The following is a 22,665-nucleotide window of genomic DNA, read 5'->3' as shown; positions in this document are numbered from 1 at the left end:
GTCCATGAAACGTTCGGAGTAGTAAGTTGATACGAACTGATATTACGCAATGGTCATATTTATAGATGAGATCCCAATTGTGTACCGTTCTGATTTAAACCCCAGCTTCACTTGTTAATGTATTATTATTATTACTATTCATAGTTTTTGTCTGTTTTGCTTCTACAGATTTTTAAAAAAAATCTTTGCACTGGATCAGTTTTGTTGCTTTAACTCTGTATTTAGTAGATTTATATAGACATGTCCTTATTTTTCTTATTAGTATAGTAGGGTAGGATAAATTGGGGATAATACATTCCTTTTAAACCCAAGTATAAAACAAAATAATTACATGAACATTTGTTTAATTGCTATATTTGTTTATTCAACATGCTTTGGGTTGGAGCCACATTTAGAGGAAGGCTTTTAAAATCTTTCGTTTCTCTCATGGATCGTCAGGTTTTTCTGCAACAGAAAAAAAAAGAACATTAAAGCACAAACATTTCTACCCCGCTATGTAAAACCACAACATACTCTCAGAAAGGTTTCTTCTGCTACCCTGAACTCTGAAACATTCTGGTTCCATAATTGTGAAAACCTATGTAAATAGAAAATTTTAATTCCATTCCTCCAGGTGAATTTCACAGATTTATAGACACAATGCAAAAGCACATTAAAGGCCCAACATGTGACTAAAATGTTTTATGTGAGGTTTTCCTTTAATTTGTCACTTGTCAGTATTTTCAGATTTTGCTGAGGGGTAACCCCGAGGTGCTGTGTGTACAGCGTTTCATGCCAACATCATGGCCACAGCATCCAAGGCTTTAAACTCTGAAAATTTGTAGCATTTATCCTAATAAATAACACAATTAGTGACAAAGAAATGATCCTATGATAGTACTAATTGTAAGAAAACTCTGATCCTCTGCTGATATTAGACACACACACAAGTGCAAAGAAACACAAAGTTTGGCCTTTCAGACCTTTCTCAATCAAAATACCTCCAGCTTTTTCTGGTGTAATTGGCCTCACGATTCCACCCGTCATTATCTGTTGCAGGGCTATGTCCTCTGGAATGACTGTAAGATTGAAGCCGTCACAAACAAACCCACAAAGGGTTTATTAAGGGCTGCTCAGGTTTTATAAGGGCATTCACGGGTCTTACCTTTAGAGTCCTCATCAGCGGGCAATGCTGTAAGTCCGACCGCAAGAGCGAGGATCAGGAACAGAATATGAGCTTTCATTTTCTACAAGAGGACAGTAAGGCTAAGTGCAGTCCTTTGGCTTTCATTCAGCATTAAACACAGAAAAACACATTTCTAATAATAGGTCACCTCAGCTGTTTAACTCACGCACAGTAGCCTGTCAGTGGGTCTTTAAAAGTGAAGCTGCTGTTTGTAGTGTCACAGAGTGACTTAAAAACCAGACTAACAGGACTTAAATGAGCTGTGCACATGTCAGAAGCATCTAAAAAATCCACCCAGGCCAGTTTTAGGAAAAAAAACCTTCTAAAAATAAATCACATGCTCAGTGTATTCAAAAGCACAGAGCACGGTGAACTGAACTAAACTGATCGTATTGATACGTGGATTAAGTAGCTGAATGGATTAGCAACAAAGAGCATTCATAAAGCCTTAACTGCAATGACATGATTTCACTGTGCGTCATAACACACTGACTTTAAACAGAAACAATGAAATATAAGACTTGAAAGTAAACTTTAATTTAAATGGTTTTACATCTACAGCAGGTGAGGCGAGTCAAACCTTATTAAAACAATCTCTGTGTAACCAATTCCCTCTATAATATTTCATGTTGTAACTTGTTAACAGAAACTGACCAGATGCGTGTTTCCCAGCTGTGTAACTGCTGCACCTCCACTTTATGGGGATTCTACTTTCTCAGCTCTGAAATAATCATGTTTTGGTCATAATGCCCCAAAATATCATCAACCTCCTTCTAAAACACAAAAAATTAAACCAATGATGATTTAGGCAAAACATCTGCACATTAAAATAGACCCCCCCCCCTCCTCCTCCACAGTTGTACTCACCACACAATTGTGGGAGAGTACAAAGTTAAAGGATGTCAAGGTGTGTGAAGTGTAAGGGGGAAGAGCTAAATACAGAATACAAGAAGTTGACTTCAACAAAAGGTGAGCTTTTAATAAGGTTATTAGCAGAAAGTCCAAAATAAAAGAATCCAGAAAGTAAAGAAACAATAATCCAGTAACCACAAAGGCTGAGGCATAAACACTATGCTGAACACAGGGAACAAACACAGGGAATGACCGTCAGGAAGCAAAACTAACACAGGACATGACGGGAACAAATCTTCAGCCTAAAGTAGGAAATAACCAAAGGAGACTGATACAGGCATGAATACGCACTTAACAAGTATGAGATGATGAGTGGAGAGGGAACCGCTGAGGGAACTTAAACGTCTACTGATGGAAACACAGGCATGACCCAAAACAGAGGATGTGAAACTGAAGCTCATCACTGGAGTAATCATAAACTCAAAGATGTCATGGGAAATAAATCTTCCCATCTAACACAAAGAAATCAAAATAGGAACACTTGAAACCTGAACAGAAACCCAGATATATTTTCCAAAATTTCAAAATCCAGAAACAAAAACAAAAAACAACAAAACCAACCGTGGGACCGAACGACAACATTTATCCGTTTATGAAAAATTGAAAAATCTGATCATTTGTCCAAAGATACAGTGTTTCAACAGTCTCCAGCATGGCTCTTGTTTGTGTTTGCTCAAATCCAATTACTCAGATTCATATAAGATCCAGTCTTCATACAGAAGAAAATATTTAACAAAATCTCTAATAAAGAACAAAATAAAGGCTCCAGTTTATTTTAAAAAGATGAAGGGGGGGGGCTGCAAAGTACTGCTATCCTAGCTGAAATCATAAATATGAGCAAACAAGCTCAAGACTGAAGCACTGGAAAAAAAAAAAACAAAACTTTTTGTCTCCTTTATCAAAGAAAGAAATCACACGATTCCCGTGAAGTGTATTAGATTATCAGATGATTTCCCGATGATAACTCGTTCCATTTGAACTGCTGCTGTCACGTGAATGTTTTATGTAACTCAAGCGTCAAAGAAGTTTTTCTGTAGGTTATTTTGTTCTGCAGCGCCACCTGGTGGATGAATGTAAAACTGGTTTATCATGAAGCATAGAATTACTCTACTCTTACATGCCTTCCAATACCCACTCATCACCCACTCATCTCCTTGTGGAAATGTATTTTTAGTGGACCTGTTATCCAAATGCTTTAAATCTATAAGCAGAGGCTGTTTATTAAAGATGGATGTAGCTTGAGGGTCACTGTTAAAGTGCCTTAAACTTGAATTTATTCCTGAGAACAGCAGGACGCGACTCCACTAGATACAAAAAGACTGTGGAAATAACCCTCCTGGTTACTTCATCTATGACCTGATTAACATTATCCTAATGGGTTTATGGTTCCAATTTCTAGTTTTAACAAAACCAAAATAAAACAGAACAAAAAGGGGGAAAAAAATGGTCATTTTTTTTCAATCTTGGCCCTAATAAGAAGCAGAGAGTTGCTTATCAATGAAATAAGTTGCTGTTGTATGTGCGGCGTTCCTCAGAACCATGCGTGGTGTCAAATCTGGTTAAAATGCAGTCTGGACTACATAAATTTCTCACGACTGTCCTGTTTCGTGTAATTAGGAAACAACACATTATAACATACAGTAGTTTTAAAGATTCCCTGAATCATTTAGGGAGACAGAAAGAAAGAGTCAGAAAAAGAAAAGAGAAAAATAAGTAAACATTGATGGCTGAGAAACTTTGAAATGGCACAAGAAGTTTTTTATTACAATATCTGGTAATCCATAAGAGATGCTAAGAGATGATTGAATGCTTAAAATCTAAAAAGCAGTGCTGACTAACCTACAGTAACGAAGTGAATGTTGTGGGCGGCTCGTTTACAGCTGCCAGCGTGAGCCAAAAGACAACCGAAGATGAACCAGAACCCTTAACAAGAGCTCGAAACAGCCAAGAAGATGCTTTCCTTCAGAAAAATCTGTCATCACAAGTTATTTAACAGGGATTCAGTCATTGTAGCATGCTTTTACCCACATCAGGAAACCAATACATCACCAGACATTTAGCTCAAAGCACCAGACTGGCTGCCGTGAGATCATTATGGTTCAAGCTAACAGTCTGGGGTAGGTGGGGGGTGGGAGGTGGGGGTCTATCAGGCACATCTTTAAATACAACACCATGTCACACAAAAGGCAATTTTCTAATTTGACTAAAAAAAAAAAAAAAAGGCAAACATACAATTTGGTCGAATGAATTTAACATTAAAAACATTTGAATTGTTATTAGAGCTCAGCCTTCAGTGGCTTCCTGCTTCAATAACTGGTGAAAGATGTTGTCTACAGGTCTTAGTGTCTCCAGGATAGTCAAAGTTTTAACTCCAAACACTTCATTCAAATATTTTGTATTTTTGTGAGAAGATAGTAAATTATATAACATATGTACAGAGACTTTTGAGGCGATGCATTAGGCTTTTTTTTTTTTTGGCCATAATGCAGGTATACTCACATGTTGGGCACCAACAGCAGCTGTCTGTTCAGCTGTTTGGTAGTTTGTAAGTTTTGGTTGAGGTTGGAAAAGTTTGTGTTTATAGTTCTGCTTTTTTTCAAACCTGGGTGTTCACAGATAACACAGAGGCTGGAAAATCCCCCTCTGAACACCTCCACCTTTAGGTCACGGTCACTGTAGGTCATGCTATCATGTCTGTTGTTGCACTTTAGAGAATGTGACACTATATTTTGCGTAAAACTCAAAGACAAATGAATAATGTACAGTTTAGATTTGTTTGGAAACTGCTTGCCCTGATGTTTCCCCACAATCTTTAACAGAGATGGAGTGTGTAAAGATAGCATCATCCATGACAGCACAACAGATCGACCACAGATATATATTAAGATAACAACATTATCTATCCATTATTATCTCATTACTCCTTTGATTTACCATTTCAATGCTTATTGTATTTACTAATTTGCTAAATTGTTCATTACAAATGCCTCCAACAGGCATTAGTTCCCCTCTGCTCCCTTCAATTAATGCACAGTGGATGCATTGTTTTCAAAATAAGCTTTGGATAATAAAAACATTACAAAGAATTCAGACATTCACATCTTCTGCTCTGTTTCTGATTTAAAAATGATGCATTAACTGTAAGAAATCAAATCATTTCTATCTTGGTTTATGCATTCAGCTCAGTAATGGACATCTCTGATGCATATTAGTGTAAAAACACTGTACAGCTCAAACACATGTTGGATGTTAAAACAGAAAAAAAAACCCCACAACAGAACAAAACATCAAAAATATCACTAATATGGGCTATAGAGGTATCTATTTTCCATCAAATTAGGATCATTAAGAAAATAATTATCAGATCAATAAATATAATTCCCCTCATGATGTTAACACCTCTGTTGTGCATATTACAAAACTCTGTTTGAGTGATTCTGGCTGAAATCATTGTGGGCCCAAAAAAAAAAAAAAGAAAAAAAAATCTTTGGACCATATATATATGGTCCAAAGCTTAAATATATGTAATGATTGTAGATATATGTAATGATTGTAATTAAATTTTGGTTTCATATAAGAAATACTTTTCAAGATATAGTATTTTGAAAGATGGTCTGTTGATCCACTTCTAGCATATGTTTTCACACTTATAAATCTGAACATATCTCAAGAACTAATAAAGATAAAAGTCTGAAAAAGTAAAATAAACAAATACAATAGGTAATAAAAAATAAACATAATAAATAAATTAAAATTTTTTAATAGTTTTTGAGATATTCATGTTCAGACACTGCCTCAGATTACAATGTGTGGGGGAAAAAAAGTCCTGAAAGTGGGTGCTGCATCCGTTTCTGTTGTTAGTTGGTAATCTGGTCGTTGGCGATCGCAAACCACGTTTCGCTCACCTTTCCAATGCAGAAAATGTTTGCGACTGTTTAAGTCAAACTAATTATTTAATGAGAACAGAACAAGAACAAAAACGCACAAGCATCTGTTTCTGAGTGAACGATGCGATAAAGTCTACAGTTTGCTGTGTTTCTTCTCCGCTGCACCGACCCAACCTCGACAAGAGGAGAGCTCCAAGCTACATTTTGCTGCTGGGATCCAGTTACAGCATTGATATTAAAACCGGAGCCCTTGAGAGGAAGAGTTATAACAATTTATATAACACTGGACAAGTCGAACCCCTCTCTGGTGATGACAGATTTGTGCTGCAAATATCTAGCAATGTCTTCCATAGCATCGTAGCGCTAAAAGTAATACAAATATACCTGTTGACAATTCCCTGTGCAGGTAGTTTCCCAGTTATACACAGCCATTTCATCACAAAGTCCTTCTAATCAAACTACCACAAGACTGGCGCTGCCAAACACCATACTACTAAATCAGCAGCGGTGTGTTGGTAGTTGACGATGTTCTATACAAGCTAAGTACAGTTTTTTTTCCACCCAAACATTTCTAAATATGCTAATATATGAGATCACAACAAAATAAACTGAAGGGTGGTCCTCAGTGTGTTTAAACTACGCGACTAAAACCCACATCTATACTGTTCATACTCCGTCCTGTAAGGCCGAGCTCAATTTGCTGCTGTCTATGACACGATGGATAAATGTGAATGCATTTTAAGCAGTTTTTCAGACTAAACTCCACACAAGACACACAACTCATGTATCAGTCCTACTTCAAGAAGAAGACAATAACAGTCAAAACATGGCAAAAACTAAACTAGACAACATAGAGGAGAGAGTTTGAGAGAAGTTGCCATTTCAGGAACTTTGCAGTTTAATGCAGTTGTTGAGTTTCTTTGTTTCTGTTTGTCCAGAAACAAACAGTACTTAAATGGTTGGAAACTGGAGCTTTGGCTGTACTGCAGTCCAGTGTCCAGCCTCATCAGGTGCTTGCAACTGTGTGGAAGAAGTGTACATCTTTTTGGTGTCACAGCTGCTCCTAAAAGCTATTTTCCCCACATCCCAAGTGTTTGTTTAATTCAGCTGGGGACAACCAAGCCAACAGGTGAGAGAAACAAATTAGCTGTCCTATGAGATCTGGTTCGCAGGGAGTTGCTGGGAGTTGCCATCATCCCCCCTCTCTGATTGGTGTTTATAAAGGTCACATGGCATGAGAGGGAGGGGTTGTCCCTGCTCTGCAAGCACCGACTCATAAGGCGGAGCTGCCTCCAGCGGGAAGGAGATGGATGCAATGTGTTGATGCTCATGCTCTTGCAGTCCCAGTGGGTAGTGGGAGGGGGGAAACCAGGCAGCACTGGCTGAGGTCTCTCCATAGTATGGAGAAGGATCTGGAAGGGTGTAGCTAGGCTGTTCCTCGGGCTCAGCCCCTCCTTGACAGGGGTCCACCAAGGAGTAAGGAGGCGGGTCATCTGTAGGGATGTAGATCTGAGTCGAACCTGGGCCAACACACTCATCATAACTACAGACAAAAAGACAAAAAATGAAAAAGTTAGATGAATTCAAAAGACTGGTTTAAATTAGCTACTGGGTTTGCTTTTTTTTAAAAGTTTTGTTTACGAGGTGAGCATAGATATAACCAAACCAAACCACAGTTATACCATGAAACATATCGATCAGACTGAGACATGCTCAGAGCAGAGACTCAAAACAGTTTCATCTGTGTGCAAGCAAGCAATATTTATTTAAACAGAGATTTTCAGACAGGAGTCACAATGTGGTCAACAGAAAACTGCCTAAAACAATACAAATTTGCAAAAATAGAAAGAAAAAAAAAAAAAGATTAAGACAGAACACAGAAGAATATAAAAGTGTAGAGTTGGGCATTTACACCAGTAACGCATAACATTATGACCTCTGACTGCGAAGTGGATAGCAGTGATTTTCTCTTCATTATGGCACCTGTGAGTGGGTGGGATATATTAGGGAGCAAGTGAACATTTTGTCCTCAAAGTTGATGTTTTAGGAGCAGGAAAATTGGGCAAGCTTGAGGATTTGAGTATCTATCAAAAGTGGTCAAAGGAAGGAACAGCGAACGGGTCACAGGTGGCCAAAGCTCACTGATGCACATGGGGAGTGAAGGCTGGCCTGTGTGGTCTGATCCAACAGATGTGCTACTGTTGCTCAAATTGCCAAAAAACAAGTTAACGGTGGTTCTGATAGGAAGGTGTCAGAATACACAGCGCAACACAGCTGTTTCCTGTTTGGCAGCAAAAGGGGGACCAACATAATATTAGGCAGGTGGTCATAATGTCATGCCTGATCGGTGTATGTTATTGTAGTCAAGAGAAGGGTAATGTATCCATAATGCAAATTAGCATGACATTTGTTCAGTTCTTTAGTGGGAAGAACCAAAGATGCTGAGCTGATGGACTGAGCAGTGAATAAAGCCAGAATATTGTTTTGATTGACTGGTGATTCTATACATGCAAACCTGCAGTTGTTATTTCTTGATGTCAACTAAAATTAAAAGTTACAGGTCTCTCCCCAAATTATAATTCCCCATACTGTGAAACGGCAACACTTGCTTTTGACATTACTTCATCTGCAGCAAAAAGGAATGATTATATTGGTGTGATATTACCTGCTGGCAAACCTCAGAAATTAATCTTAAAGAATGATCTGATAACCATGGAATATGCTGTCATTTAACTTTGAGAAAGAAACTTCAAGAAGCTCATCAAAAAATATGCCTTATGTTCCCCGACATGGAATAATACTACTGTTGAACTAGAATCTTTTTTCAGTGAAGGTTTAGGAGTGGTTTTAATCTGACTATGTAAGTTCAATCTTAAAATTCTGAAACATCTTAAAACCTAAAACGCCTGCAGGTTCAGTGGGTTGTAACTTAAGGAAGCACAAATAAACAAAATACAAGCAAATACCGTATAAAACGTCACCAATTTCACAGCAATTGAGTCATGCTGATATTGGAGAGATGCAAAACATGGGTCCATTCATTTGACTGGCTCAGCTGCTACTTTTCTTTTGGGGTTATTGCTCTATCACTGCAAACGGTGAGTAGCCACAGTATTTTTAGTTTCATATAATAACCCTCTGTGGAACTAATGGTAGATGAGGATGGGACCATAGGAAGAGGTAAATCAGTGTAACTTAATCAGCACAGTGGTTAACAACATCAGTCTGGTACACAGCAGTGCCACAAATGTGTGTTTATGACTTTCTTTCTTTAAATTAATCAGGTGGAGCAAACATTGTTTTTTTCCTCAGAGGAAGAACCAACCAAATGATCTGATAATATGAAGTCACATAAAGAGCTGACCAGTGCTGAAAGTATATCAAATGTGAAGCACCTGCAGGTTTTCCACTCTCACAAACCTCCATAAAATAACAGGGTAAATTTTTATTTAAAAAATAAACATTTAAAAATAAACATTTTCATGCGGATTATTTCCTCTTCTCTCGTGTTACGAAAACCGACCGTAAACATCCGCGCCATTAAGGCATGTTGAGGTGAAAATTGAAGACTGAGGGATAGCGTGAGCTAGGCATGATGAGGTGTTATAACACACTGCAAATCCCTGTGTCTGTAGTCTCTCAGGAGCTGTATGCTGCTCTGATCCCACTGCGTCTGTTTCTGCAAACACCTCACGCTAGGAAATGAATGAGGTGTTTTACACCTTTGTGTGTTCATTAGCATGTGTGTTAGCAGGGTGTGGCAGAGTAAAAATAATTTGTCCCCTCTGGGAGACTTGCTGGGAGTTACACAACTGCTTCTCTTTGTCTGCCTGTTGTTTTTCCTTTCTTTTTTTTGTCATCTGCTTGTTTCTATTGAAAATCCAGACTTACCATGCAAGTGAAATGAAATGTAAGATTTTCCTGAATGTGTTAATAACTTGTGGATTTTGTTACTCAGTGGCAGAATCACAAACTGACATGCCAATTTGGGAAATCCCTTTTTCGACAAGAATAACCTCCATAAATGCCACTGTGTGGAACACAAGCATATCCTACAAAAATTGGATTTAATTGTCCTGACAAAGGTGGAACAGGGGTAGCACTGTCGCCTCACATCAAGAAGGTCCTGGGTTTGAATCCACCAGCCAGCTGTTCTTGTTGCACCTGCATGGTTTCTCCCTGGTTACTCCGCCTTCCTACCTGATATTTCCCAAACGTCTAACCTTAACCTAGTAGAGTTTGTCTAATCACAGTAAGAAGGAAGTCAAATGCAAGCACATGTCAGTAGAAAGGGAGGACCTCTGGCATGTATTCATGCAATGCTTGTGACGCTCTGCAGAGCTGAACGCCAGACACCTCTTGCTACAGCTTACAGCATATGGTCTCTGTGTGTCAGTGCGAGTGTGCGTATTTGTGTGTGTAAATCTGGCATGTTCCTGCGCAGGAACATGCCAGATTTACACACACATTTACCACAGTGAGAGGTTCTTGCCTGTGGAGTCTGAGAACCATATACTATAGATGCTGCTGTTACTGTGTGTGTGTGTGTGTGTGTGTGTGTGTGTGTGTGTGTGTGTGTGTGTGTGTGTGTGTGTGTCTGCAAACAGTGAATCATACCATAACTGATTTGATTTTCAGAATAAAGCAGCCACAGACTGAAACCTACATTTTTATATGAAATTCAGCAGATCAGTTTTTATCATATCAAATTACTTTAAGTGCCAGAAAACAACAGTCAGGTGTCTACTTTCATTTTCCTGCTTTTCATCTCTTTACATTACCAGACTGTGCGCAGAGGGAAGATTAGTTTCATCCTATGAGATGACAAGTGACACTGTGCAGAAATTGCTTTACAGCATAATAACCTGAGAAAATGCTTCCTGTATTTGTCAGACACTTAGTGGCAGTTAGTGTCACACAGTCTGACATAGCAACAATCAAATTATTGTGAACGCCTCGGCTGCTCCTGAACAGATTATTATTGAATGTTACGTAAAAAGTCGCAGATGCAGGCTGTTGTTGCTCTTGTGTGGTTTATTGCTGGATAGTTGGTGAAACACAGGTAACACCTCTGACTGCCTCCCTCTGCAACCTAATTATAATTAAGCCCAGGGAAGCCTGGGCTTCTCTGCTTAGGCTCCTGCCCCCGCGACCCGGCCCCGGATAAGTGGAAGAAAATGGATGGATGGATGGAAGTAATTATATTTTATATATTGAAAAAGAACCAAATGTGAGTCTAAATTCTATATAATACAAACTGAGCAACATGACATAAATATTCCATTTCCCATGTGTATCATATCAACTTTAAAAATTACATTAATACATCAGTATCTGGTTAAGTGGCAAACAACAGAACTAATTAAAAAAGCAAATAAAGCAGTTAAATTAATGTTCATTTAGATGTTCATAATATTGGATGAGAATGTTACACACATCTTCCTAAACTCTGCTCCCAATGTCATGCAAATCAAATCAGAAAGAAAGGAGTGTGTCTATGCATGTGTGTGTGTGTGTGTGTGTGTGTGTGTGTGTGTGTGTGTGTGCGCGCTTGCTGAGCTTCTCCCTGAGAGGAAGCAGAAGCTTTCAGTCTCCACAGGTGAGGTGCTGATCCACAAGCATGAGTTTTTCTATCAGACTTTGTGTGTGGACGTGTGTGTCGGAAGTGTAACGTTCACAGTCTCAGCAGGTGAGCTGTTGATCTGAGTTCTCTGAGTTTTCCTCAACCATCTGTGGTCTACACACACACACACACACACACACACACACACACACACACACACACACACACACACACACACACTGATTACATGACTGCAACTACACTACCTGCTTCTTGACAGGGTACCAAACAACAACTTGCCAGCATTATGGTAAACAAAATGTATGATTTGTATGTATGGATGTGAGCCTGTATGTGAGTGTGTGCATATGCGTTGTTTGGCTGCTGTCCCGTCATCAAAGCCAAAAAGTGCGGCTCTCACGCAGGCGGTCCAGAACATTCTGGTTCCCTGCCAGAGTACTGACGTAGTTTGCTAGCTACCCTTTCTTTTTCCTCTCCTCGATCCTTTCTATCCTTAGTCTTGATAGAATAAGGAAATGTAGTTATTCAATATGTATCTGCATATGGGAGCATCTTTCCCGTTCACATTAGGCCCTGCAGCTCAAGCATCATTTAACACCACTAAATCCTGCTGCTACCAGGTGTATCCCTTCACAGATGATGCATTTTTCCTGCTGGATATTGCATTTATCTGTGCTGCAGGCTTACACCAAGAGCATGACCAGAGCTCCAGTTTAGTCCCCAGAATTCCAGCTCAGACCGTCAGATTGAATATGATGAATGTTTGACCAACACAGACCAACTTAGAAAAATTCAAGTAATTTCCTTCTTATTCTTAATTGCATGGTCATAACTGGTTAATTAAAAAAAAAAGAAAATGCATTTCAGCATACAAGCATTGGAGTGTTTTGATTTTTTTTTTAGTTTATACATGTAGATCCCTTCCAAAGAGCACCACAGTCAAAAACAGAATCCAGGAAGCACTACACAGATTATGTCACATGCAGCAGTTATGCAATACTCAATACACTGCACATGACTATCTGTGTAACTACACAAGAAAAGGGCAAAAAGCTGGATTTCTTTCCTGCAATGTGGTGCCATTGTGTCTGCTTATTATTATCATTATTAAATTTCAGTGAGCCCTTTCAGTAAATTAGGTCTCTGATATGTTTATCCTTCTTGCCTGACAATAATTGTGGAAGTGATAAGATGTAATGTCATATCAATCACAGCGCTGATATACGACAGTCTCAGATAATCATGAAACTGGGTGTACACTCAGTGCCAACAGAAATGGAGAACTGTAAGCAATATCCTCTAATTAAATAATAATAATAAATGATATATGCAATAATGTAAAAATTATTTCCTCTGAATTACAGACTATATACTACTATCCACCCTTGAACAGAGTGAAGTGTTTGAATGGTTCGAAAGCTGAAGCGGGAAGGCAGTGAAGCACACACATATGCACTGCAGGGGAGGGATTTATGTGAATTATTAAAGTTGCCAATTAGACGAGCTGACATTTAGATCAAAAACACCACGGCACTGGCTTTTAGCAAGTTCTTTCTTTTTTTTCCCTCTCTCTCTCCATCTTTCTCACACACATGCACATAATCACACCCAACTTTACAAAGGGCACCAAAGATAGCACTGCTCTCTAATAAATGAATTACCACAGAAAAAAAGGTCAAACCAAGTGGCCAAAGAACAGTGAAGGACACTGGATGAATTGGTCACTTATATTTTATACTTGACATTTCACATATATGTCAAATGAAAGAGGCTCTGCTTTCTTATTTTACCAATATGCTGTAGGGGGTAACTGAGGAAAGGCTAAATATTTCATTTGGTTTGGATTTTTTTTTTTTTTTTTGGCTTAACTTTTGCCAGAAAAAAGGAACTGTTCAAATCCAGAGTATGCTAAATATGAAACTATTTCCAATGACCAGCTTTGCTTAAAGCAAAAGATGGGATAACAGGAAAAAAAAAACATCCCCACTCCTTTAAATCTGAGTAACTGACACATGCTATCTGTAAAAACAAAAATCAAAGTGTCCCTCTGTTTCCAATTTTAGCAGGCCTCTAATTAAAAAAAAAAAATTAATAGGTGTATATCAAATGTTTTCTCTGAAAATAGGTTTCAAATACTAAAGAATGCCATAATCAATATGCATGTTATTCTGTTCCATAGCCACCTTAGATTCAGGAAACACTTACCGTGGTGGTGAATCAGGGTACACACTGTTTATCTGTGACAGAGTCTCTCTGTACGAGTCAAAGTCTAAACCAGGAGGAAAGTCTTCCAAGCAGCTGGACCTCAGCTCACCTGCTGAACCTCCATAAGAAAAACCATCTTGTCCTGGGGAGACAAAGAAATGGACTCTATGTTGTGTTGGAATTAGACTTTTGTCATCTTGGGACGTTGCCAGAGCAATGGACTACTGTTTATTTGAACCTTTTATGTAGTGTTCATGTGTATGAGTTCTCACCTCACACTCCAGCTGATGCACATTACTTAACAGCAAGACAATAAAACCAATTAAGTAAAAGAAAAAAAAAATTCATTCCACCTATTTAAAGCCTACTTTTTCATATTCATGAAATAATGTCCTAACTCTCATTGCAGTAAACCCCAACCCAACCCAAACAACTGGCTGCAATTTAACCCTGTAACATGAGACTCAAAAAGATTTAAACGTGTAAAATGTGCCTGAAGCGGTCCCTGTGATATCATGTTGCATATTAACTTAATGCCTTGAAATACTACATTTACATTCTAATGGGAACCTGAAAACCTACCAAAGAAGGAAGTTATACAGTTTGTCAACAGGTGTGTCACAGACTGACCGTAGCTTGCTCGAAGGTGAGGGTTTCGGAGTCGACTGTCTTTGCGCAAGCTGCCGACGATGATGGTGACGCAGGAGAGGAAGAGGACTAGACCTATAACGATCCCCGCCACCACCAGCGGAGACACCAGGAGAGATGCCTCCCCTCCTGACTCCCTCTCACTCCGGCAGTCTGGGTACTCCCCATGGCTCTGGTTGGAGCTCACTGCAGGGAAACAGAGAGAGATGGAGGTCAGAGTTGTGTGTGTATTTGCGTTTCAGTGTGTGAGAACATGAATGTCCCTAATAATAATTATTTTGGAACTACTATAAAAAAATTAATTTGAGGTTTTAGGGAGTGCACTCTGAGACAGATACAGCTACATATGACTACTATAAATGATGAACAGTTACATTCCTTGTTATAATAGTATGAATAGAAAAAAGCATTTGTTCCACTCAGTTAAATATTAAACTGAGTAAAAAAACAAAAACAAGAAAAAAAACTTGATAGCCAACACTAAAAGTTTTTTTTAAACTGCCACTTAAAGAATTATGAGATGTGAGCATATTAACATAACCCATATATATATATATATATATATATATATATATATATATATATATATATATATATATATATATATATATATACCCAATGACGTGGTTTCCCAAGTCAGTCATCTTCTATGGCTTGTCACCCTACTTATAAAGCTGCACTGCTGAAAGACTTTCAACTGCTAACAAACCATGCTGAACTGCCGCAGAAGCAATCCATCCATTTTGTTAATCACTTAATCAATTCAGGGTTGCAGGGGGTTGCAACCTATGTCAAATGTCATGGGATGAAAAGCAGGCTACACCCTGGACAGGGTACTAGAACATTAAAAGGTTAACACCGAGAGGCAGACAGCTACATACAACTGCACACATCTACACCTATGGCCAATTTAGAGTCACCAATTAATTTAACATGAATCTCTTTGGACTGTGGGGAGAAGCCAGAGTATCCAGAAGAAACCATTAACCTGCACTACTGTAAGTGTAATAAGCTGCAGCGCAGCTGGAAGTTATAGTCACGTGATATGCCCTGTGGTTCAATAGATTGTTGAACCATCTTCTTTAGCAGCAATAACTTGAAGTAATCTTTGTATGACTTTATCAATGTCTTACATCATTGTGGAGGAATTTTTGGCCCACTTTTCTTTACAATGTCGCATGCATCAGTTGCCTGGGTCCTGTGGCTGCAAAACAAGCCCAAATCATCACCCCTCCACCACTGTGTTTGACAGCTGGTATGAGGTTGTTTGCACTGATATGCTGTTTGCGCCAAGAATGTGTCTGCATACACCTCAGAAAGTACATAGCTGCGCTGCTGTCAAAAGTGATTAATATCAATAAAGCTTCTAGCTCTGCTTTGATCTTCACCTCTTCCTGAGCAAAACACATAGCACTGTAGCTGTTAAATATTCCAACATGCAGCATTATCATACACCATCAGCAGCTAAGTTTGTCTGCCTCCTGTGTTGTATCAGAAGTCTTCAGGGGAATAGTGCAGGAACCATCATGCAGGTTTTGGTAGGTAAAGCATAGGTTTACCTGTCACTACCAGATGACCACATAAGTTAACCTATTATGTTTTTTTTAATTGTCCTTTAATGGATTTATTTATCAGTAAATAAATCAATAAAAGTAAACATCAATCAGCTAATTTAGTCAAAGTTAAGAAAGGGTTTTTAAAATAATGCAATAAATAGTTTCTATTTATCGGTTAATATTGTATATTGTACAAGTACTTAAGAGTACTTGGTAGTAGATATAGGCTAGGGTACCAGATACACTATATTGAGAAAGTATTCACTCGTCTGCCTTCAGATGCATATGAACTTGAGTGACATCCCATTTTTAATCCATAGGGTTTAATATGATGTCGACCCACCCTTTGCAGCTTTAACAGCTTCAACTCTTCTGGGAAGGCTTTCCACAAGGTTTAGGGATGTGTTCATGGGAATTCTTGATCACTCTTCCAGAAGCACATTTGTGTGATAAGACACTGATGTTAGATGAGAAGGCCTGGCTCCCAGTCTCTGCTCTGGTTCATCCCAGAGGTGTTCTGGCTGGTTGAGGTCAGGACTCTGTGCAGGCCAGTGAAGTTCTTCCACACCAAACTCGCTCATCAATGTCTTTATGGGAGCATGAAGTTGTCCCAAATGTCTTGGTATGCTGAAGCATTAAGAGTTCCTTTCACTGGAACTAAGGGGCTGAGCCCAACTCCTGAAAAACAACCCCACACCATAATCCCCACTCCACCAAACTTTACACTTGGCACACTGCAGTCAGACAAGTACTGTTCTCCTGACAACCGACAAACCCAGACTCGTCACTCGGACTGTCAGACAGAGAAGCATGATTCGTCAGTCCAGAGAACACATCTCCACTGCTCTGGAGTCCACTGGCAGCGTGCTTTACACCACTGGATCCGACACTTTGTATCGCACTTGGTGATGTAAGGCTTGGATGCAGCTGCTCGACCATGGAAACCCATTCCATGAAGCTCTCTATGCGCTGTTCTTGAGCTAATCTGAAGGCCACATGAAGTTTGAAGGTCTGTAGCAATTGACTCTGCAGAAAGTTGGCAACTTCTGCGCAGTATGCATCTCGGCATCCGCTGACCCTGCTCTATGATTTTATGTGGCCTACCACTTCGTGGCTGAGTTGCTGTTGCCCCCAGTCGCTTACACTTTGTTATAATACAGCTCAGTTCACTGTAGAATATTTAGTAGCGAGGAATTTCATGACTGGACAGATGAAATCCTATCACAGTACCACGCTGGAATTCACTGAGCTCCTGAGAGCGACTCATTCTTTGACAAATGTTTGTAGAAGCAGTCTACATGCCTAGGTGCTTGGTTTTATACACATGTGGCCATGGAAGTGATTGGAACACCTGAATTCAGTGATTTGTGTGGACTCATTGTTTGTCCGTTATCTGTCTGTCGATCAGGTGTCTGGCCTTATGATGGCAGCAGTACACCAGGGGGTCATGTTATGTAACTGCTGCCTTGCCCTGCACACATTGCGCTGCCTCCTTATTCTCCGTCCTTCCCCTCCTCTCCCCCCACTTTCCAGCTCTCTCTCCCCGAGGACTTATTCCATTTCAGTGTGTGACAGATAATTAGACCGAGGGCCTAGGCACACAGTCTCTCTCTCTCAGTCATCATCATCATTAGATTACAGACCGATCCTGTTCCTCTCCATTTCTGTTTCATGTCTCATCTGTCTGTTTGCTCTGCCTCTCCAGCATCAGCCTGTTTCTCTGCCTGCCCTCTTATCTGTCTTCCTGCCAATCTCTTTCAATCAGTCTGTCTACAATCACAATACAGGTGAAAGGGAAGACTTCTTTATTCTGTTCCTTTATTTTTTCTGATGCAGTTGTTTTGTTCATGCTGCAACCAAACGTATTCTAAAATTGTTAAGCTATTTATTTTGTTGTGGATAATTAATGTTGTTTGGATTCATTATTTATGTATCACGGTGTAGTTTAGATGTTATTTCTCTGTATTATGGCAGGATGAGCACATTGATGCATCCATTAAGGAGCCATTACACAGTACTTTAGCTTGCCCTCTGTGTGTACTATATCAGTAGTAAACACAGAGCTAAGAAGTAGCTCTTATTTTAGAACCCCTCAAAAGAAAGTCCGTATTCTCCTATTTATTAAATGTATTAATCTTACATTTGACCTTTATATTTTATAACCAATGCAATATTTTTTATGTGTATTCTTAGACTGGCTTAATTCTGTACATGTTCTATATTTATTTCTACTACTACTACTACTACTACTACTACTACTACTACTACTACAACAACAATGACAAAGACAAAGACAAAGACAAAGACAACAACAACAACAACACATTTTTCTGGTGGTGCAAACAACATAAATGAAGGTAATTTACTTTTCAAAAAGTCATGCTGGTATCTGGTAAACTCACACCTTGATTATATTTCTCTTGTTTATTAACCCAGTTTTAGTGAGGCAGTAATTTAAGACAAAACTGTGATTAGTTCATATCCTTAGTTAAATATGAGCACACTGTACATAGACGGCAAGATATCAGTGCAAAATATGCAAATATGCAAAAGGTGGAATTTTTGCCACTAACAGAAGTTTGATTTATAGTCCCTCATTGGTTGTGTTCTGTGTAACTCTTTGGCCATGAAGGGAACAGGATTATGGGAATTCAACCAGCTATGAAAGTGCATTTGGATGCACTCCTTCCGGTCAACTGCATGTAGTCCTTGTGTGATGTGCTATGCATAGGTAGAATGCTGAATGGTTGAAGAGGAAAGGACAAAATTTTGACTTCTGTCTCTTCCACAGCAGAGGAAAAGCTAAAGAACCAGCAACAATGCAAACATGAAGTAGAGCAGCCCGCATTACCAGTTGTCTGACATATTTTTGGCAGTGCAGCTAAGTAGCCGTGGAGAGCTATGGCATATAGACGTGTGCCTTCAAAGCTCTGTGTAACATTTACACAGAAACAACGCAGTAACATTTTGGAGCCTCTGGGACTGGAGTCTGGAGACACAGATGGAGACTTCCATCTGATACGTTTCTTTTTTTCTATCTTTCTGTGTTTAGCGGCATTGAATATAAAGCAGGAGGAACAATCAAAGTCTCTAAATGATTTACACTCACAATATCATTTTCATTTCAGTCTCTGGGTTTCTCCATTGCTTTTTTCTTCTCTTTTTCTCCCCTGAATGTCTGCGTCCATAATGCTGTTGTCAACAGTAATTTGGCTTTACACATTCCCGAGAAGAGGAAAATGTTCTCTCACCCCAAACGATTCTCAGTGGACCTCTTTACTCTCTCGATAATGTTTCCTCTCACACGCACTTCTTTGTCTCCTCTTTCTCTCTCCCCTAACATGATTTTCTCTTCAATTTGTTTCTCATTTCTTCCTCATAAACTCCATTTTCTCTTATTCTCTCCAGAGAGAACTCACAAGGAAATCTATAATTGTATAGATTTAAATTTGCATAAACCTTGCTCCCGTTGTAACACTATACTACACAAACACACATGTGCATACACATCTAGCTTTGTGAGGACATTCACTAACATAATGCATAAATGATCATCCCAGCTAAATGCCTAACACTAACTCCTAACCTATACAATACACTGATAAAAAAACACTCCCTAAAGGGAACACTCAGTCATCACAGTATGATACAAAGTCAGTTCAACTTCAGGGATATCAGTCTGTCCGGTTAGGAAGCATAAACAATTGTGAATCCATTTCACTTGCTTTGATGCAAATTAAAGTACAAAAGGTGCACTGGAGAGGCAACGAGATGGTTGGTTTTGCAGGTTATGTCCACAGAACATTGCTCTCTCCTTATTCTTCCCGTCTGATTTATTCTACAGTTTTACTTTGCTAGTATCCTTGTCACTGCTGGTAGCATGAAAAGGTACTTGAAGGTTACACAGGCAGTCCAGCTCCTCCAGGATGGCACATTAATACATGCTGTCACGAGAAGGTTTGCTGTGTCTCCCAGCACAGAGTAGTAGGACCTGTGCTTGCAGCCCAGCGCCATGCAATTCAACTGGCAATCGCCAGAGAACACCAAGATTGGCAGGTCCACCACTGGTGCCCCAGTCTCTTCAGTTTGGTTGCAGCCATCCTAACTTTTGCAACAGTGTCTCCATAATCTTTCAAATCTGTCACAACTGCTCTCGTTTGTTTCTGACAATTTGGTCAGAGACAAGCACGAGCAGTCTGCTGTAGATCAGTTTGTAGAGCTCCAACAGTGCTCCTCCTGTTCCTATTGCACAAAGGAACGGATACCCGTCCTGCTTGGAAAGACATGGACCCCATGCCCTTCAATGGTCCAGTCCAGTGATCCTTGTGTCTACCGGTGCAGCCTGATTTCGTCCTGTTAAAAGGGAGTTTTTCCTTCTCACTGTCACCAAGCGCTTGCTCATAGGAGGTCATTTTGACTCCCGGGTTTTCTCTGTAATTATTGTAGGGTCTTTACCTTACACTATAAAGCTCCTTGAGGCGACTGTTTGTTGTGATTTGGTGCTATATAAATAAAATGGAACTGAATTGAACTTCAGTTTAGAACTATTCAGATAGTTTAATAAGTTAACTCGAAAATCAAAGAAATAAAATAATGATCTGCCTCATCCGTTCATTCGCACACTTAAGTTTCTGATCTGTTTCCACTTACAGTGACAATCCGTTTTGCTTACACTTCATTAAAATCAAGTTTTCTTAATGACAAATAAATTATGATTGGTGGACACAGGGGACATGTTTGACAGCTGGTTCTCTCCATCTGGTCTGCATTATGCCACTATTGCCAGTTCTGTGCCTCTGTAGTTAGACATCATTCATGCTAATTTGAGGACTTTGTAATGTACCCAATGGGTGGTAATTTGTTTTTATATTACCGGTGAATATGAAGGACACTTAAAAGAAATGTGGTTAAATCACTGCTATAAGGAAACATCGCTCTTGGATGGTCACAATGCAACATCATTTATTTGAGCTTTCTCACTGTACTTGGTTAATGCTCTCTTACTATATCATACTAAAATGGCTTCTTCTCATCGAGAAAGAATTTGCTTCATTCAGCAGCATAGATTTTATTGTCCTATAAGACAGCTGGGCAAGGCTTTTGTTCTTTCCACTTTAATATGATTTAAGACAGGAGGAGAACTTAAGTGATACAAAGAGTAAAGTAAGAGTGCAGAGAGAAGGCAAGCACACAATAATTTTGGAGTGGGGAAGACAGGGAAAGGAAGAAGGAGGGAACGCTGGTAATAAAAGATGATAGTGTTATATTTCAAAAAACCCTGAGGGGACTGGACGCAGCTGCAGAGATGAAGTAGAGAAGGAAGGAAGAAATTTTGCTTGTACATGTGTGTTGGTGATTCTTGGTTATATGAGCCTTAAAGCGTAAATACACTCATCCAAAAAAATAAAATTTAGATAAATTGGGGTGAAGGAGAGGGGAAAGGTGACAACTCAAACTCTTACCAAAACTCACTGGGAGAAGTACAGGTCATCACTCTACAGTAAACTCAAACTTTGTAAGAGAAGCTGGGAATTTACTGTAGCACAGCAAACCTTAAGAGCATATTTACTGCCATGTGTAAATTGATATGCACCCATTATGCAAAAACAAACAAACCAATATTGCGATGGTCTCCAAAATCAGCATCTGCTGAGCTGGAATTGAAAATTTGGTGCTGAAAATTTCCTAGAAGGTTAACATTTATTGTTTTATTTGTTTAAATTTGATTGTTGTTTACAAATATCGCATGCATTTACTGTAAGTGAACTGATGCAGGCTTTAATGCTAATAATTTTTAATATACACTATATGGACAAAAGTACTGGGCCATCTTGACCTACAGGACCTGCTCGGTCACGGAGTGGCTGTGGTTCCTAAATGCTTCCACTTTGCCATACAATACCTCTTACAGTTGATTGTGAAATCTTTAGGAAGGAAGAAATTTCACAAACTCTCTTGTTGCAATGGTGGCATCCTATTATAGTGCCAAGCTCAAATTCAATGAGCTCTTCAAAATGACCTATTCTTTCACAAACATTCGTAAAGGCAGACTGCATGACTAGGTGTTCGATTTTATGCACCTGTTTCAGTGGGGCTGAAAACACCTGAACTCAAAAACTAAGAGGCGTGGTCCAATACTTTTGTCCATATAGTGTATTTGGTGATCTCTTCGATCTTCCTCTAGCTCCATCTTAGAGGCAAAATCCAATTTTTTCAAGAGAAACAAATTACATCTGTGTGCACCTGTACTGCGTTTGTAGTGTCAGCTGCTTAATCTTAGCATCCTCACACACTACAAATTGTGTGCAATGCTGTTATTTACTGCGACACAGCATAACACTGTCACTGTGAGCCATTAGAATGCTGATTTAAGCATTTCGCCACAGCTGTAGCCGTATTTTTTTTTTAGTCATCTCTCTTACTTGTTGTTTCATACATCAATTGAACACAATTTTTCAAAGACCCTGAATAAAAAACAGAATAAAAACACAGAAGGAGAAAATGCCACTTAAAATTACACACTACACGCATTACACACTCACTCAGGACAAACGTAAAAGTAAAAACAGATAAAGCCACACGAGGAACTAACATTCAACATAAAAAATGAAGTAACTGAATGACAAATAATAAACAGTAAAGCGGGCAGTGGGAACTCAGTAAACACAGAGAGCAAAATAAGAACTAAGAATAACAACAATGACCAAG

General features: G+C 39.1%; 1 protein-coding gene and 1 long non-coding RNA gene across 2 annotated transcripts in view; both read right to left on the bottom strand.

Moving 5' to 3' along the window:
- Positions 1 to 342: 342 nt before the first annotated feature.
- LOC115793665 (uncharacterized) lies at positions 343 to 1,405 on the bottom strand. Its single transcript, XR_004021119.1, has 4 exons — positions 1,314 to 1,405; positions 1,145 to 1,226; positions 981 to 1,058; positions 343 to 444 (listed from the first exon to the last, which is right to left on the bottom strand). It is a non-coding gene; the product is annotated as an uncharacterized LOC115793665 (long non-coding RNA).
- Positions 1,406 to 6,700: 5,295 nt separating this feature from the next.
- bean1 (brain expressed, associated with NEDD4, 1) overlaps positions 6,701 to 22,665 on the bottom strand; it is a 68,500-nt gene continuing 52,535 nt past the window's right edge. The window contains exons 3-5 of the mRNA XM_030748666.1: positions 14,384 to 14,587; positions 13,754 to 13,895; positions 6,701 to 7,507 (exon numbers count right to left, since the gene is read on the bottom strand). Of these exons, the coding sequence (XP_030604526.1) occupies positions 7,117 to 7,507; positions 13,754 to 13,895; positions 14,384 to 14,587 (737 nt within the window). The 3' untranslated portion in view covers positions 6,701 to 7,116. The remainder of the gene's footprint in view (positions 7,508 to 13,753; positions 13,896 to 14,383; positions 14,588 to 22,665) is intronic.

The sequence above is a fragment of the Archocentrus centrarchus genome, chromosome 15 (assembly GCF_007364275.1).
Source record: "Archocentrus centrarchus isolate MPI-CPG fArcCen1 chromosome 15, fArcCen1, whole genome shotgun sequence".
NCBI lineage: Eukaryota > Metazoa > Chordata > Actinopteri > Cichliformes > Cichlidae > Archocentrus > Archocentrus centrarchus.
Note: the sequence above shows the minus strand (reverse complement) of the source record. Positions and strands in the feature narration are given on the sequence as shown.